At 39.1% G+C, this 18,576-nt stretch overlaps 1 protein-coding gene and 1 long non-coding RNA gene across 2 annotated transcripts; one reads left to right on the top strand and one right to left on the bottom strand.

Moving 5' to 3' along the window:
* Positions 1–191: 191 nt before the first annotated feature.
* On the bottom strand, positions 192–16,632 carry LOC110971551 (S-adenosylmethionine synthase-like). Its single transcript, XM_022221916.2, has 16 exons — positions 16,514–16,632; positions 16,339–16,444; positions 15,483–15,592; positions 15,206–15,303; positions 14,943–15,075; positions 12,601–12,673; positions 11,915–11,987; positions 8,441–11,792; positions 5,679–5,756; positions 4,532–4,654; positions 4,314–4,426; positions 4,050–4,193; positions 2,696–2,914; positions 2,215–2,397; positions 1,721–1,854; positions 192–1,588 (listed from the first exon to the last, which is right to left on the bottom strand). Exons 8-16 carry the CDS (start codon positions 8,808–8,810, stop codon positions 1,486–1,488), a joined length of 1,467 nt encoding a protein of 488 aa, XP_022077608.1. The 5' UTR covers positions 8,811–11,792; positions 11,915–11,987; positions 12,601–12,673; positions 14,943–15,075; positions 15,206–15,303; positions 15,483–15,592; positions 16,339–16,444; positions 16,514–16,632; the 3' UTR covers positions 192–1,485.
* Positions 5,763–17,629, top strand: LOC127531055 (uncharacterized). The gene is made up of 3 exons (XR_007937916.1): positions 5,763–7,471; positions 16,295–16,469; positions 17,096–17,629. It is a non-coding gene; the product is annotated as an uncharacterized LOC127531055 (long non-coding RNA).
* Positions 17,630–18,576: the final 947 nt, after the last annotated feature.

Raw genomic sequence — 18,576 nt, 5'->3', positions numbered from 1 at the left:
TATGTTCAGATCCTTCTTAAAGGATTTGGCACAAGTTTAAAACCAAAAAAAAAATTATGCAATTTTAATCCAAAGTACGGACACTGATGCAGGTTGCAGATGTAATGTCTGCTGCTGTCTGTCATACGTCAAATCCTGAACTCAATCCTTACAAACGTAAAGCAACAAAAACATTCCAGGTATCTTTAGGATATTTTCATCTCAGTTTTATTCAGCTTTCTTTGTCTGCAGATATTAATTTAAAATGTTATCGCAGCAAATCATTGAAAACCATGACAGCATTTTATGGACTGCAGGGGAAGATACAGAGAGAAGGTTCTTACTGAAAAACAAAACAGTAAAAAATGTCTTTAATTAGCTAAATAAAGCCTGCAGACAGCTCTCTGAACATGTAGAAATATGCAGTATAAACGTTATGATGCATACACAGGGTTTCTCTGATTTACACAAACTTTTGAAACTTCTTTGGCACACATTTATCACCTTGTAAAAACCACGTGTTCTGTTCGCTTTGAGGTTGGTTTGAAGCTTTTGTTGTTCATTGCTGGTCTTAAAGAGATTCAGACTTTTCTAAATACTCGTCTCAAACATGGAGATTTGATTTCTTGCTAAAAAAAACAACACAGTGGGATCATAAAAGCTACGTAAACTTCTGTAAGTACCATTAACACCTACAGAAAGTCTGCAGTCAGCTTTCCAACGGATAAAATGCCGTGATGCCTGCAGGAAAAGACGTTTTCTTTGATTTATGAGCCTCTTTGTCTCATATTTATCACCTTTTGAGATCACGTCTAATGAAATCACAACTAAAAAAACTCCATCGATTGTTGTAAATAATAACTTTGGCGTCATTAATTATCCAGCGAAGCATTAACACCTGCAGGAACTCTTTGAGCTCTACAGAAATCAAGGAATCTACACTATAAATGTTACAGTGCATAGAGAATAAGACTTTTGAGGCCTTTTTAGCTCGTCTTTATCACGTTTTCAGATCACGTCTTATGATTGCTTTGCAGGTTAAATGTCGATAAGTCTTGAGGAAATTAAAAAGCTTCTAAAACTGCATTGAGCATGAAGCATCCGAATAAATCAAACATACAGCTCTGATTTTATGCTGCAAAAAGAAACCTCTGGACCACAAAACACCAAAAAAAAAAAAGTACTGTTAGTGGTCACAACAGCTGCAGGTTGTTACAGAAATTCTGTTGGTACTGAGCAGAATTTGAATGATAACATAGATTATTTTCATGACTTTATAAACTTATGCACGGCTAAAATCTTGTAAAATTTGGTCATTTACTCATTTTTGAACAGAAAAGCAAGAAAACTGTGAAACAAACCGTCTGCAGGTGCCAATATGTCTCAGATGAAACACCTCTCACCCAAATCTACCTCATACCAGTGAAACAGCATCATCTACACCCCTCTTTGATCCTTGAACCTTTCTCTTACTGGGTTACAGCTTCTGCATCTGTATATCTCTCACTAGAAGTTGAGGTTCTTTGGGATCTCCCAGGGAAACTCCTTCCTCCCAAAATGTCCATAACAGGCTGTTCTCTGGTAGATCGGCCTCTTCAGGTCCAGGTCTCTGCAGCACAGATGAAGATAAATTCAGAACAATCTACCATTTCCAAGCTGACGTATAATTTTGCTGTATGTCTTATCATAATAATAATAAAGCAGAAGAAGAACAAAGCAGCATTTTCAGAGTAATCCTGACCTGACTATGACTCCGGGTCTGAGGTCGAAGTTTTTATTAACGATCTGCAGCAGCTCTTTCTCGGTTCTCTGAGAGGAGCCGAAGGTGAACAGGGAGATGGAGAGAGGATGAGCTACTCCGATGGCATAAGACACCTAAAAACATAGACGACAGACACACGGGAGAGTACAGATGATGTCTGGGTGATCTCTGCAATCTGCATTTTACGATTCATTAGTGAAAAAAATTACGTAGATATACAAAAATTACAACCAAGCAGTGTTTGTGGTTGTTATAGTGCTGCTATTCCAGCCTTATTGGGAGTTTTTTCTACTAGTTTCTGTTACTGAGGTCCTGAACTGGTGCTGCATGATAACAGGTTCATCTCATTTCTCTTTATTGAACCTCTTTATTCCCTCTGTGCACCATCGTTACAGGATCTTTGAAGATGGTGCAGGAGGCGTTGGGGTGGGAATGGCAGGATTTTTGAAAGATTTACCATCAGTTGTTCTCACCTGCACCAGAACCCTCCTGCACAGTTTGGCCTTCACCAGAGACTTTGCCACCCAGCGGGCAGCGTAGGCGGCTGATCGGTCCACTTTGGTGTAATCCTTCCCAGAGAAAGCTCCGCCGCCGTGAGCTCCCCAACCTCCATACGTGTCCACGATGATCTTCCTCCCTGTGACTCCTGCATCACCCTGACAGAGAAACATTCACAGCATAATATTTTATATTATTATCTTACATGTACTCTGGTGTCTTTGAAACTGGATGACATTAAAAAAGATTATGTGCAGCTGTTAATAATAGCTTTATACACTAAAGAATATGAGTAAAGTAAGAGATTTATTTCCATCTTTCATGCTCTGAAACTTTCAAAATGACATCACATTTTGCCGTGCAGCGTTTATCAGTGTTGTCATATGATAATTCACACAGAACATTTAAACAGAAAATGAGAAAAGAGAGTAGTATGAAGCTGCTGTAAACGTTCACCTGAGGTCCTCCGATCACGAAGCGTCCGCTGGGCTGCAGGTGATAGACGGTGTTCTCGTCCAGGTACCTTGAAGGCACCACGGCCTTGATGACCTTCTCCTTCAGGACCCTCCTCTGCTCCTCCAGACTCACACAGTCGTCGTGCTGGACTGAGATCACCACAGTGTGGACTCTTTTAGGGATCACAGCACCATTTTCCTGGATGTAATGAACTGTTACCTGCATAAGTGTGGAAAGAATTTTCACATTTACTCCAGATTTTACAGCATATACAAGCTGTAGTAGTTCGACCCTGGCCCATCCCTCCACTTCTTGCCAGAATATTAGGGTCCGAGTACCGACGGTCCCAAGGCCGAAGGACCCTCATGTACTCATCATACATTGGTGAGACCAAGCAGCCTCTACACAGACGCATGGCCCAACACAGAAGAGCCAGCACCTCAGGACAAGGTCCAGAACCAGAGTCCTGATCTCACCATCATAGAGTCAGTTTGTATTCACTCAGAGAGACAAACTGGATCCACAAAGAAAGTGTGCCAAGTTCTCCAAAATGCTCAAAAACCAAGTCAGGAACAAAATCTAACAACAGTCCAAAAACAGTCTAAGACCACATCACAACTAAGTTCAAAACAAACCCAACCAGTTCAAAATTTGTCCAAATAAAGCCAGAAACCTGCTCCAAAAACAAAAACCCTGATCCTGCCATCATGGATTCAGTTTGGGATCACATGAAGAAACAGGAAGCACAAAAACAGACTGAAAGAAGTGTAAAAAGTTGTCCAAGACGCTCCAAAACCAACGAAAAAACAAGATCTAATAACAACCAAGTTTAAAACAAGTAAAAAACAACAACTTCAGAATCATTATGAAACAGTCAGAAACTCAGTCCTAAACCAGAGTCCTGATCATGAGTCCGTTTGGGATTACATGAAGACACAAACTGGATTCCCAGAGGTAGTGAGCCAATTTCTCCAAGATGCTCCAAAATCAACTCAGAAAGTCAAAGGAATGTCCAAGAAAACCACGTCAAATCCAAATCTGGTCCAAAACCAGAGTCCTGATCTCACCATCATTGAGTCTGGCATCATGAAGAGACAGAAACCAAAAAGATGGACTAGATCCACAAAAGTAGCATGCCAAGTTGTCCAAGATGCTCCAAAGCCACCTCAGGAACAGCGGAACAACAGTCTAAAACTAGTTTTGCAACGTCATAACCAGGTTCAAAACAAGACCAAGACCTCCACAAAAATCAATTCAAAACCAGGTTAAAAACATGTTCCTAAACCAGAATCATAAAGACTGAGTCCACAAGTTCTCCAAGATGCTGAGGAACCTTCCTGCCAGTTGGTCTTACCTGAGTCTTGGAGTCGGGTCGGAACCAGGGAACCGTCCCGTTTCGTCTCAGTTCGGCCATCTTTGCGTTGAGTTTGTGTGCGAGGACTATGGTGAGGGGCATACACTCCTCAGTCTCATCTGTGGCGTATCCAAACATCAGACCCTGAAACACAACATGAGTACAGTTGAGGCCTTCTCAGAAAGTGTATTCTCTGGTTTCAGTTTCTTTTAAGGAAGTTCTCCATGAATTCCTCCAGGATTTAGACTAAGAAACTCAGATGACCTGGTCTCCAGCTCCAATGTCGCTCTCCGGTCGGTCCACATGAACTCCCTGAGCGATGTCCGGTGACTGCTGCTCCAGAGCCACCAAAATGTTGCAGGTCTTAAAATCAAAACCTGGACAAAGAAAGTACATTTGTATCTGAATATACTAGATTTAAGCAGCAGATTCCCTCTGACAACAACACAAACCTGCAGATGTAAACTTTAGCTTCTTCTCACCTTTCTCCGAGTCATCATAGCCGATGTGTTGGATGATGTCTCTCACCACCTTCTGATAATCCACGGTGGCTCGAGATGTGATTTCTCCACAGAGCAGCACCATCCCAGTCTTACACACCGTCTCTGGAATGGATTTAGAATTACTGCAAAGTCAAACTGAAGTTACTATGGCTTTTTTGCTTGTTCTTTTCTGTTAAATCTGAGGAATTTGACATTTCATTCCCTGTTTGTCGTGCAGCAAAACCTTAGATATCGACTTTTTAAATTACACAAACGTCCCGCCTACATTACCCACAGTACAACTCAACCAGGAAACATGACATTAGAGATTCAGGTGTGTTATGTTTGCAGCATGGAGCTTCAGGACTGCAGTAGAGGTAAGCATGAGTGCAAGCTTAAAAAACTTGAAAGTTTGAGGTGACACATTAAGGAAGGAGTCTGGCATGCTATTTCCCGGATTCTGCACAAGTTTTATGCAATATTTGTGCTGTTTCTGCAGTAAATTATGGTGGAATTGTCTTTATTTACACAAAAGACAACAAAAATTCAGGTACCAGGTGACAATTCAAGACACGCAGCTCTAAACAGGTTTTTCACAGTGGATTTAGTGGTTGTATGAGCTCATAATTATCATTTTAAGAGTGAAAAAAGACCTAGTGATGAACGAGAAAAGACCTGCCCCCATCTGAGGTACAGTTGAGTCTGTTGGTAATGTTATAGATTATTTTATGTTCTAATCTGGGCTCACAAATCTATGAAATCTGCGACTATAGTGAGAAACATACAGTATGTTAACACCATACCAGCAGCTATCTTGTAGTCTTCTGTTTAGAAAATGTATTAGCAGTCTTTTCTATAAACACTAAAGGCTTCATACAACATTATATGAAGTAGAATTCCAAAACACCTGGAATATGTCTAAAAAAAGTTGGAATTCTCCTTTTAGCACGACTGCAAACCAGAATGGATGAAAAGAGTTTTTGCAAATATTTAGATCAACTGAATAAATAAATAAATGATCCACTCATCTTGGATTTTTATTTTTTATTAAATGAAGTTTGCACACGATTCAGTAAAAATGAGAGAAAACACTTCAGTTTTTCTTGTGTTTTGCTTCCCTCTGCTGGATGAAAGCTAAATAACTCACCACAGGCCACTTTAGCATCAGGGTCTTGTCTCAGGTGAGCATCCAGAACAGCATCACTGATCTGGTCACAGATTTTATCTGGAAGGAAAGAAAATGATTTAAAAACATCAGTGTGTGCAGGATTGTTCCTGCTGCAGATTGATGTCAGATTCCTTGTTTCTACAGAGACTGTAAATATCACATTTAACTGCTCCTTCAGAGAACTCACACATCGATCTGTCAGGAGTTACTGGACATAACAGCTTCAGTTTGGCGGTTATATTTTCTTTTTTTTTCTTTAATTATTTTGATGGGACAGTGCATATTAATGAACGTATAATCTCATAAGGTTACACAAGGTTGCAGTAAATAAGTCGGCTTATTTCCATTCCCACCCTTTAAAGAAAAACATACATATAAAAACAATATAATACAGCAAGGATTAAAGATTCTGGCTTGATTAAACCTACCCTAAAATACCATTATTTTAGTAAAATGCTTTCTAATAAAAAATGTTATGAAGTGCTCATAGTTAGTTTCAGACAAGAATATCGTCGTTTTTACTCCTTAACTTCAAAAATATAGTTACACTACTGTTCTAAAGCTTAGGCTCCCCTACAAATGCCCTTATTTTTGAAAGAAAAGCAGTTTTTTTTCAATGAAGATAAAATTAAATGAATGATAAATCCAGTCTAGACATTGTTAATGTGGTAAATTTCTATTCTAGCAGGAAATGCTTAATGGAATATCTCCATAGGGGTACAGAGGAACATTTCCAGCAACCATCACTCCTGTGTTCTAATGCTACATTGTGTTAGCTAATGGTGCTGAAAGGCTCATTGATAAAAACCCGACAAGTCCTCAGTGGTGGACTTATAGTAGGATCACAATCATGTGATCGTCAGCAGGCAGCTGATGTAGTGTTCGCTTGTTGTCATGGTTACAGTGCCGCCGTGTCGCTATCTCACAATGATACAGAAATCTTTAACCAATCTGTGGATCCAGACTATAAGCCGCATCACTGCCAAAATCTATTCATTTGGTCCTTCTGTCATTTCTTGAGACAGACAGACAGATGATGATCGTCACATAACTCTGCCGCTCCATGGAGAAGTAAAAATTAGTTTTAGAGGAAAGAAAACGGGACGTTGTCTAGAGAAACAACAAGATTGTTCAAGTGGACTTGGTTCCCGAAGACGTCTCATCTTGGATGAGAGGTGGAACATCTAAGAAGAAGACGTATCTTCAAGAAAGTTCTTGTGGTCCTTGTGTCACTTCTGACCTTTCCTGAAAATTTCATCCAAATCTGTTGGTCTGTTTTTGAGTAATGTTGCACACAGACAGACAGACAGACAGACAGACAGACAGACAGACAGACAGACAGACAGACAGACAGACAGACAGACAGACTGTAGCAAACCCACTTCGTTTTGTGCTTACTGTATCTCATTTTGTCCACCAGATGGCAGCTTGTTGTTTGTGAGTTATCTTTAGAAAATTAAAGTTTCATTGAAAATGCATTTTTGTGACATAATCTTCATACATGCTGAGTTTTATTATATGGGTTTTTCTTTAAAAATGTAATTTTACCTGCTTTATGTGTACATTTCTGGTGTTTTTGGAGTTAATGGTTCAGTTTTATATTGCCATGATTTTATTTTGAAAACTACCGCCTGCTTCCTGTCTGTATTGTTTTGCCGGGAATTCACTACGGATGAATGAGCTAACATAAAGCCATAAAAGTTCAAGCTAAACTACGGTATAAGGCATCAGACATTGAATGTATGTTTTGCAACCCCCCGAAGAGGCACAAGGTTAGTGTGTGTATGTGTTATGTTTATGATTGGAACGTTATAGATGATAAATATGTCAGAAAACTGTGCTAGCCATTTGCTCATGTGTTAGCGAACTTATAGTGTTGCTAAGTTTGAGAGCGCACTGTGATTCAAGAAGAGTTGTGAGACTGAAATGTGGTTGCTTTGTTTCTCTTTATTTTGTCAGTTTTCATGTTGGTTTTTGGAATTGCTTGTGGAAAGGCAATAAACTTGAAACCATCAGTCGAGTCTCTTACCATCTTTCGGAGGGTATGCTACACAGACAGACAGACAGACAGCGGCAATCGTCACATAATATGTTAATACCATTACCAAGGACGTGGAGCCTTGGCAGAGGAAAAACATGTTGGAGAGAGGACTTGATATCCTGACCTCAAGGTGAAGAAAAATGCAGTCGTCAAGCCACTTCCATTAAGCTACATCAACTTGAATTTAATTTTAAATCAACGAATGCACAAATTTGACTTTACTTTGCACATAGTATAAAGTCAGTACGTTTAGCAAAGTTATTATGTAAACACAATCCATCAAAATAATGTTTGCAACTTAAAAAAAGTCGATCTAAATCACTGCTACTTGTACTTTATACAACACAACCACAGATATTAAAGCGACTCCAACAGGAAAAAAAACTGTTCTTTAAACCCAAATACACATAAAAAGAAAGAAAATGTGATTCTGAGCGTGGGGGGAAAGTTATACATCGATTATAAGCTCCTATATTTATTCAAACTATTTTCTCTAAATCATTCAAAGTCATTTCTTCAACTTAAACTGATTTACAGTTACAACGGTACAGTCTCTCTTTTTAAATGAAAACTGCTCGGTCCCATGTGGATCTGCTCTCTGAGGCTCAGTGCCTTCATGCAGAGATCAGGATCCTCACATTCCTCAAAGCCGCCGATGATCCCTGGAACATGAACACAGGACATAAACTCCTCCACTCACCAGGATGTCCTTCTCCCACAGACTCTGAGGTGAACATGAAGGATCCGTCATGCTGGACCTGGTTGTAGTTTCCGTCCAGAGTGCCGTTCATTGTGACCGTGCTGCTGCAAAGTTCCTCCTGTGTGGTTCTCAGAGCAGTGCAGCTGGATGAATGTGGAGGAACAACATGGACCTCCACATGGGGGGAGGGCGCCATGTGAACCGCCCGGTCAGACCATTCAGAGGGAGGACAGGGAGGGTGGTGCTGATGGGTTGTTTTTATGTTCTCTTTGTGTTTTTCTGGTTGTTTTGCATCTTTTGTGGTCATTCTGTGTCTATTTGTAGTCATTTTGTGTCTATTTGTAGTCATTTTGTGTCTATTTGTGGTCATTTTGTGTCTAGTTGCGTTTATTTTGCATGTACTTTGTGAGATGTTGTGATTAGTTTGATCTTTTTCTGCTTCTTTAGGGTCATTTTGCAGGTGTTTTGTGCTTTGGCATCTCTATTTTGTAATCAGATCACCGCTGTGCATCATTTTTTACGTTATTTCATGCTTCTGCAGTCACTTTTGTGTCTTAATTGTGCATCAATATCCCTTTCTCATCCCTTTTTGTCTATTTGCAAACAAGAATTTGCATGTAGTTTGTGTCTTGTGCTCAATTTTTGCTTGTTTGAAGTCATTTTAGTTATTTAGTGCTTCTGCAGATACCTTTGTGTGTTTATTTTGCATTTATGGCCCTTTCTCATCCTCTTTTGTCTATTTAAGATCGTGTTGCAAACAAGAATTTGCATTTAGTTTGTGTCTGTTGCTCAGTTTGATCTGTTTCTGCTTCTTTTGAGTCCTTTTGTGTCTATTTGTTGTCATTTTACATGTAGCTTGTGAGATGTTGTGATTAATTTGCATCTGTTTCCATTTATTTTGAATCATTTAACAGTTTTTTGTGCACTGGTGGCCTTTTTGTTTCTCTACTTTGCAGTTTTGTCTCTTTATAATCAATTTAGTGCTTCTGCAGTCACTTTATGCGTATTAATTATGTAATTTATGGCCCTTTCTCATCCTTTTTTGTCTATTTGAGGTCATTTTGCAGGCGAGACTTTGCATGTAGTTTCTGTCTTGTGCTCAGTTTTTGCTTGTTTAAAGTCATTTTAGTTCAATTTTTACACTTTGCAGGTGTTTTGTGTCTATATTGTGCCCCTTTTGTGTCTTGCTATCAGTTTGTGTCTCATTTTGCAACCCCTTTGCATCTTTTTTAGTTGTTTTTTGAAATCTCTTTGCTGTTGTTTTGATTCTTGGGCTCTTTTTGCACCTTCTGTCATTGGTCTGTAACTCTTTGCAGTCATGGCTTTTTTCAAACTGCTCCTTGTCAGAATCCGGACTCGTCAAACTGGAATCTGTCTAATAAATCAGAGCATGCTTTGGTTTCATCACTTTGAAGCTCCTCGACCGACTCATTCATGCCTGAGCTTTGTTTCTTTGTACCTGGGGGCCCCTGAGCGGAGCTGCTGCCAGCACGACATTCCCAGAGAGCAGGAATAATGTGGAGGAGAGGCTGAAGAAATAATAAAATCATGGATGAACTGTTAGATTACAGGGCTCTGGGAACAGACCTGTAAAAACTCCCCATAAATATACGTAGCATCGGAGGAAGAACGGCAAACTAAAAGACGCAAAATAAGCTAAACATGTGTGGTTTGTGTGTCCTTGCATTTATTTTTCATGTATTTGTGTTTATTTTGCATCTCTTTTCCCATGCGTTTGTGCCTTTCCTGCCATTTTGCATCTATTCATGCCCATTCTACATGCATTTGTGCTTGCTGAATCTTTTTTTTTGTTAGTTTGCATCACTTTTGTGTTGTTTTTTTGTCTCTTTCTGATCAGTTTGATTTTCTTTTGTGTTGTTTTCTGTGATTTAGTATCTCTATATAGTGTCTCTTGGTGGTTGTGGTTGTTTTGAATATTTTGGTGGCCATTTTACATCTTCTCGTGGTCCTTTTGTGTCTCTTTCTGCGCATTTTGTGCGTTTTTGTTTGCTATTTTTCATGTATTCGTGTATATTTTGCATGGCTACAGTGACTCTGTGCCACTATGTCACAATGATACAGAAATCTTTAATAAATCCGTGGATCCAGACTATAAGTCGCATCACTTCCAAAATCTAATCACTTGGTCCTTGTGTCATTTCTGACTTTCCATGAAAATTTCATCCAAATCCGTTAGTCTGTTTTTGAGTAATGTTGCTGACAGACAGAAGGACAAACAGACAAACAACCATCGATTATTGCATAACTCCACCACGTTTCTTGGTGAAGTAATAGTGAAGATATTTCTTAACGTGCTTCCACTGGCTGCTCAGCGGAGTAGTGGTTAGCACTTTCGCCTTGCAGCAAGAAGATCCCTGGTTCGAATCCTGGGGTGGGCCTGGGATCTTTCTGCATGGAGTTTGCATGTTCTCCCTGTGCATGCGTGGGTTTTCTCCGGGTACTCCGGCTTCCTCCCACAGTCCAAAAACATGCTGAAGTTAATTGACTACTCTAAATTGCCCGTAGGTGTGAATGTGAGTGTGATTGTTCGTCTATGTATGTAGCCCGGCGACCTGTCCAGGGTGTCCCCTGCCTTCGCCCGAGTCAGCTGGGATAGACTCCAGCACCCCCCATGACCCTAGTGAGGATAAAGCGGTGTATAGAGGATGGATGGATGTGCTTCCACTGGACACTAAGTAACTCATCTCTTTATACTTTATTTGATCTTATGAGGGATTTATCACCTGAAATTAGCCTAAAACTGACTCTAGGTTGAGCTGAGGCCTGACGCCGACATTTTCTGGGATCAGAGCATAGACTGTATATAAAGATGGACGTAGCATCTGGCTCCAGAATTGAAGCCAACCCGGAAGTGTCAAAAACTTGCAATATCACGCCGTCCGCTAGGGTTGGCTCAAAGAAGCTTTTGCTCCATAGACCCCAATTCATTTTTGGAAAAAATAAAATCTGATAGACTGATGTTCTACAGCTCAGGATTTTTTTCCCGTTAGTTTTCATGGTCAAAATGAGAGATCAGGTGGCCGATCTTAAAATAAATCAATATTGAATTTTAAATAAATCGTTAAAGTCGGCGGAGCCAGGGGGCGTGGCTATACTTGATAGACAGCAACAGAAGCCTCTGTGGTAAAATGTGGGCGGGATAAGAGAGTCCTCAGCCAATCCTGCCCATAGTTGCTCTCCGGTCCAGTCTGTTTGATGACGCCGGGCTTCATTTTCTCGGCGTTGAAACCAACGGGTGACGTCACGGTTAGTTTACGCCTGAATCAGAGCCAACAACACATAGTGGAGACCGAAGTGGGGGATGAGGAGCAGAGTGGAGCAAACCAGAGTCCTGCAGGGGGCAGCAGAGAACAGGTCAGGAGGAATAAGAGGAGGAGGACAAGTGTAAACAACAGGACAGATGAGAGAATATTTATTAAGCAGGTGTGTTTTAAAGGTACACTCGTGTCTCACTTTGGTTTCTATTAGTTGCTTTCATCTTCTGAGCAATGATCCTGCTGATGTTTAAGAAGATCAGGAGGTTTATCTGTGGATAAAACACAAACAGTGGCGCTAAACTGTTTGTGCAGGAATCGAGGAATGAAAAAAGCCTTTTTATGCATATATTTTGAATCGCTGTATGCATTTACTGCAGGTGTTCTTGTGATTTGACCTGATTGGTAGCTGCAGCCTGTTAATGTTGTACAAAGAAGCTGTTTGTTGTGTAGTTTAACACCTGTTGATGTTTTATAGCTGCTTCTTCAGTTGAATATTCTCCTGTTAAAGGTTTTGTAACATTTTTTTCAACAATAAATTACTGGATTAGAAAAAAAACTGAATTATTGCATTCATTAAAAACAGTCTTATTTTAATTTTTCTAATGTTTCCAAACAATAAAAGTTTACTTTGAAAGCTGATATCTGCAGACTGCAGCTAGTTGTAACCATTTTAATCATTTGCCGTTATCTGAAATATTTTTCATGAGATAATGTGAAATTTAGGGAAACAAACTTATTTGCTTTTCATAGCAAGAAATTGGAGGATGCTGAGTCTGTTTGATAAATATGAAGCTACAGAAGCAGCCAATTAGCTTAGCTTAGTCCACAGCAGCCTCCTGGTCTGAGTGAAGGTGAGCAGCAGCAGCGTCTGCAGGTACAAACCTTCAACCAGCAGCCATGAGACGTTTGTCAGAACACAGAAGTGGAAGAAGGTCACTGCAGCTTTGCACTGGAACTGAGAGGACATAAAGGGAAATATTTACAATACAAATGGTTAAAACAGAAGAAAAAATCATGCATCTTCTCATGTAATTAGTTCAAAATGTGATTTAGTATGTTGAAGCAAACATTTTCAGCTTCATTTAAGTTCGTTTTGCATTTAAATTTGATCAATCAGGGCCAATTGTGCAGCTGAAATAAGGTTGATTAATTGATTAAATATTAGGCAGTACATTAATCTTTGACAAACTTGGAGACCATAAATACTTTTCATTCTTTTCTGAAGTAAAAATAGTCCAAGAATCCTGAAATATTGCAGCTTCCTGTGGTGTGAATGCTGCAGTTTGTGCAGGATTGCAATATTTCAGTTTTCAGTTTCATGTGCATTTTTTAAAGCATTTGTAATATTAAAACATTATATTAGCATACCACCTCAGAATCACTGTCAGTATTACCTCTTACTTTTCTATTCTAGTCTTATTTCAGCCTATTATTCTTAGTTTTTAGTAATGTATGGTGCACATATTTAATTGTTGTTCTATAAGACATTGCATTTATTCTCATGTTATTGCACTTTTTTTAATCGAGCAGGCGGATTTCTTTCCTGACTAATAAAGTTCCATCTTATCCTACTATAATATTTCTGATGTTTAGACTGTGTGTGTTTGCATCTTTGCTCATATTTGTAAACTAGACCGTAATTAAAAGGATTTACAGATGGATTTTGGATATAATCTGAAGAAATTATCTTTCTTGCATTCATTGCTTAGGTTATAATCTTTAATATACACCTCTCATTAATTAAATCAAGTTATTTGTGTGCATTAACAACATTGTAGTCAGTGTGTAGAGGCTGCTCTCACTTTTTGAAAAGTGAACAACTGTGTTATATGACTTAAACTGGTCCTTTAAAGCTACTTTGGTTAAAAAAAACCTTACTGGTAATAATTCAGGAGGTCAAATAATGCCAGGACATAAAGATAAAAGCAGCTGCTGACGTTTAAAGAAATGTATGGAGAACAGGCGCTCTGTGGACAGTTGGGCACACACCTGCTAGATGAAAAATAAATAAGTAAATAAAATGGTCTGTTTTCACCTACAAGGTACCCAAAGCACTTAATATGATACGTCACATTCACACACTGATGGATGCAAGGCCGCTAACCACAACCCATCAGGAGCAATTAGGGGTTAGGTGTCTTGCTCAGGGACACCTCGACATGAGCACGACGGGTCAAGGATCGAACCGGCAACCCTTCGGTTGCAGGACGGCCACTCTACCCACTGAGCTATGCCGCCCCTATAAGCATAAAAGCATAAAAACATTTAAATTAATTACTGTGTTGTCATTTACCTAAGAACTGATCGTTTGAGGAAGTTTTAAGAAATAATTAGCAATAATGAATAATTATTAACAATTAAATTAACGTCAACGTCATGTTCAACTGACGTTGCGTAGCCCAACGGCTGAGCTAATCCGACATCTAGCGGTTAGCAATGTAGCAGCTGATGTAGCTAACTGGTACAAATTTCGAGCTTATTTGGTAAAACTTCAGCTGCCTAAAAGAGCAAAACGGAGAACCGGCGGATTCATGAGAGCGTTCTGACACCCACCAGCATTTTGTTGCCGATTTTACCGAGTTTGGTGCTTGTCTTGCCCGCCGCTCCTGCGTGTAATTCTACTGCTGCCACCGGAGGCGGAGTTAGCATGCTAGCTTTAGCGTGCTAGTTTGTTAGCCTTCTACCTTTGTTTTTCCTGGTTAACTGTTCAAACCCTGAGCACCAAGCCACATCTGGACCAATAACAGGAAAATCCAGTTTAAGGCAAAGCATCTAATTTATTATTAGCAGTTTAACATATCTTTGAATAGGTGTTTAATTTTTATTTTAGCTACAATAATGTTGTGGCTATGTTGTTGTATGCTGTGCAAACCAGGGACGGGAGTTGAAAATTAGCTCAGTGCTACACACTCTATATGTAATGCATCGGTTCTATATGTCTGATGATAATTGCATGGTCCCTGATTAAATAGATGAATGAATGAATGAATTACTGTTTTAATCCGGTTAAAACATGTAAAATAGTACAGATTCATTGCTGTATGTTTACAGGTGCTGCTTCAGGTGTGCTGTGTCTCTTCCTTCTCGTTTTGTCACATTTAAAGATGCTGCTTAAAGTTCGGAGAGGATTTCATGAGCTGAACAATAAATGCAAAATATAATCAACACACTAATTGGTCATGAAAATCACCCCCCCAGGCTGCGTTGGCTGCCCCCTGCCTTACTGTGGATGCTGTGCAGTGGTCCATGCTTTTGTCTGCAAACAGCACTGCATCTTTGATGAGCGCAGCAAGACTCCTAAGTATGAAGCTCACAAACAGGTTTAGATGGATGTAGTTGCGTGTGCAGAACAGCTTCCTGGAAGAAAGAGGAAAATAGTCACGCTATCACATACTCTGAGGTTGTTGAAAATACCTCACAGGCTTAAAATGTGATGATTGCCATTATTTAACAGTGTGAAACTGTGTTTTCTTGTGTGAAAACCAACCTGAAACAGCAGAAAACCAGAATGGCGACGAGCAGAGCAGCCAGAGACACCCCATATCCAACACTGTAGATCAGCCTCAGAGAATCAAAGTAATTTTTCTGGTGCAAAACATTAAATATGCATCACTGAGTCACAGAGGCAAAAAAACAAATGTCTGGTTCTCTGCTGCAAAACTGGTTTAAATTAGACTAAACCTTTTATGAACTGCTATTGACTTCATTAAAACTATATGTACAGTGACTGGAAAGGACAGAGTGAAGCTTTGTTTCTGCTGTACCTCTCTCCCCATGTCTTCATCTTGCTCATAAGCTTCATGCTAACAGGCTTTGTTGTACGGCAGGCTCGGTTTGCTCCATCCTGCAGCTGTACAGTTCCTGCTGATCAGAGCTGTGGAGGCGAGACAGTGTTTCTAAAGGAATCTGAGAGTCCTCAAACTTCAGCTGCTTGTCCTGAAAAATAGTCTCTACAAGAAGATAGAGGATGTAACACAGTGTGGCTTTGGTGTCTTTCAGAGCTCTGCAGTGTTGGGCTGTTTATATAAAGTACTTTCAGGTTCAGTATTGTTAATTTGAGGATCTATAAACTAATAGATAACTAAAAGTGACTTAATAGTGGTGATTCGAGTCATTACGTTTGTGAGAATTGCTTTTTAAAATTTATTTTCCACTAAAAATTTATACATAAATGATGTGTTTTTTGCTTTTTTGGGGGTGGAGCTTCTCTGTAGCTCCATCATGCTTCATTTATAATATAATGTTGTGACATATTTTAAATTTATCAAATAAAAAATGGCAGCTCCTGCAATGTGGATATTGTCCTAGCCCGTGATTCATTGTGATTTCAATGATATTTCAATTAATTGTCCAGCCATAGTGCTGAACATGGAGATCTCTGTTGCTTACAAGCAACACCTTTGACAAAGTCACATGATCTACTGTTATTTTTAACTGTTGCACCTTTATTATTTTGCTTGTTCAAGTTTAAATTATCTTTCTTAAATGTGATAATAACTAACTTGTATCCCATACTTAAATACAGGCTGTGCTCTCTTTTCCAGAAAAGAAAAGTGACATGTTGTTGTTTTTCCAGAAGCTACACTTCCAGACTTTCTGCTGTGTGTCGATGACGTTCACCTGGAGGAGTTCTGGGCTTCAGCAGCAGCAGAGGACTGGACGGAGACGGTTTCTCCTTCAGAGGCAGATGGCCAACAGCTCACTCCATCCCACTGCATCTCACAGCCTGACAAGACAGACATCAGCATGTGGTAATCTTCTCTTTCATCTGATACACGTATCTAAACACTCGTACCTGAAGTTTTATTGCTGCTTGAATGAGGCGATGCAGCAACTGCAGTCTTCATTTTCAGTTTACACTCATTTTCTTTGTTTAGTAGATGTAAAACGATGGAACACGCAGGATGAGTCGAGTCGACCTGACAGAGGAAACCAAAGGCAGACATCACTTTTAATTGACTTTAATGCTCGTCACAACTTTATTCTACATATTTAACATCACGTTTACTACGATGAATCTTCCTGCCTTCATTTAATAATTTGTTAAACTTGAAAACAAATGCATAAATAAGTAAGTTTAACGTTTTCTTTAGATGGGTTTAATCACAGCGCATTAACTTAACGTGCAGGTTATGATGATCAGGATGTAAACAGCAGCCGTCAGAGTGAAGTCCATGACTTTAGAGAACGTTTTAAAACTAAAAAAGTTTAAATCTGTTGAGCATAGAGTCCCTTTTTGCTCTACTGAGACAAATAAAAATGAAATCAGTGTTCAGAAGCACTGCAATGCAAAGATGTTTTCCTTATTTATGCATTTTTGAAAACATCCTTTATGATTTAAATCCCACCCAAATATGTGAAAATGTCTCCTCCTCAGGTTTCATCTGCTGCTCCTTTCCTCCGTGCAGCTGGACTGACGTGAAGCACTTTGAAGCCGTCGGGATAAAAAGCATGACATCACCTGAGCGTTCATCCTTCTCAACAGGAAGTCCACGAAACGACAGCAAGGTGCCTTTTAGTCACTTCATAATTAATGCCGCACAGCGCTGACATGATGGAGACATGAGTCCTTGAGATCAAAACACTTTGACGCATCAAGGCCAATGTATATATTCCATTTAATTAAATGTAACTCTATTGCTTATGCAGACTTCATAATGTGATCTACATGCTGTGGTTTTAAGTTTATAGGTACCTGATAAAAGGCAAAAATGTTCCCACAGCTGGTTTTCATGCAATATTCTACTAAAAAAATTAGACCTGCTGTGAGAGTGACACAAACCAAGAAGTGAGAAAGTATTTGACTCACCGGATGTAGACGAGATATTAAATAAATCTGTTTGAGGGGCTCCAAAAATTCATCTATGAAGATAAAAACCCACAGCTTTTTAGGTGTGATTGATGGTAAAATGTCTTGATTTGATTTTTACAGCTCAAGCCGACCTCGTGTGGAATAATGCCATTCTAATTTTCTTTACCTTGAATTTCCAACAGTTCATTTCTTTAAGATGATTCTAAGAGCTAGTTTTAAGGTTGGATTCTTTTTTAATTGCTCGATTCTTCTGCTAGTTTCAAGAAAACATATGTAATTTTTGATTCACTTATTTAGTTTTGCTTGTTTCTAGTAAGAGTGTGATTGCAGTTTGTATGCTTTGAAGCATTGAAGAAGGAGCAGTTATTAGATATTTGGAAATGAAGACGGCACTGTTAAACTTAAATTAGACATGTTATTCAGCCATTAACACGCTTCGATTTAAACTCTCTAGAGTCTCTCAGGCTGAGTGACTAGAAAGCCAAAATTTATTGTTTTCTTTATCTGATTCCTTGAAGCTGCAAGTTTGAGGAAGGAAACACACCTCCACGTTTATGTCTGAATAAAATGTTTCTCTATTTATAATATCATGTGACATCACAGCAGTAAACATATTAAAACAGCTCAGGCTATTCTAAAAATTCTTATATTGTTTACTGGCTTGTATGTTAAAGTACAGAATTTATAGAATATCTTTTATGCATTACTTTTATGCATTATGTACATTTATACATGCAGCAGCTACATTATGATCCTGAGGATGTTGATGCTGTCATATCTCCCTCTAGTGTTTGATTCTATATTTGCTTCCTGAATATCACTTCATTTATTTACAGTGCTTTTCTAATTATTTTCATCTTGGTCCAAACACTTTACAATAAGTAAAAAGTCCTGTTTAAATATGAACTCTCTGATATGATCATATTGTCAAACCGTGGCCCAAAAACTGTTTTTATTTCGTAACTCACCTGTGAATTGGATGGGGGAAATGCAGCATTGTATGCTTTAAAACTGAAAGATTTGACCCTGATAGTGCGTCTGCCTCC

The sequence above is a fragment of the Acanthochromis polyacanthus genome, chromosome 19 (genome assembly GCF_021347895.1).
Source record: "Acanthochromis polyacanthus isolate Apoly-LR-REF ecotype Palm Island chromosome 19, KAUST_Apoly_ChrSc, whole genome shotgun sequence".
Classification (NCBI taxonomy): Eukaryota; Metazoa; Chordata; class Actinopteri; family Pomacentridae; genus Acanthochromis; species Acanthochromis polyacanthus.
The sequence above is the reverse complement of the archived record's forward strand: the minus strand, read 5'-3'. Positions and strand labels throughout refer to the sequence as shown.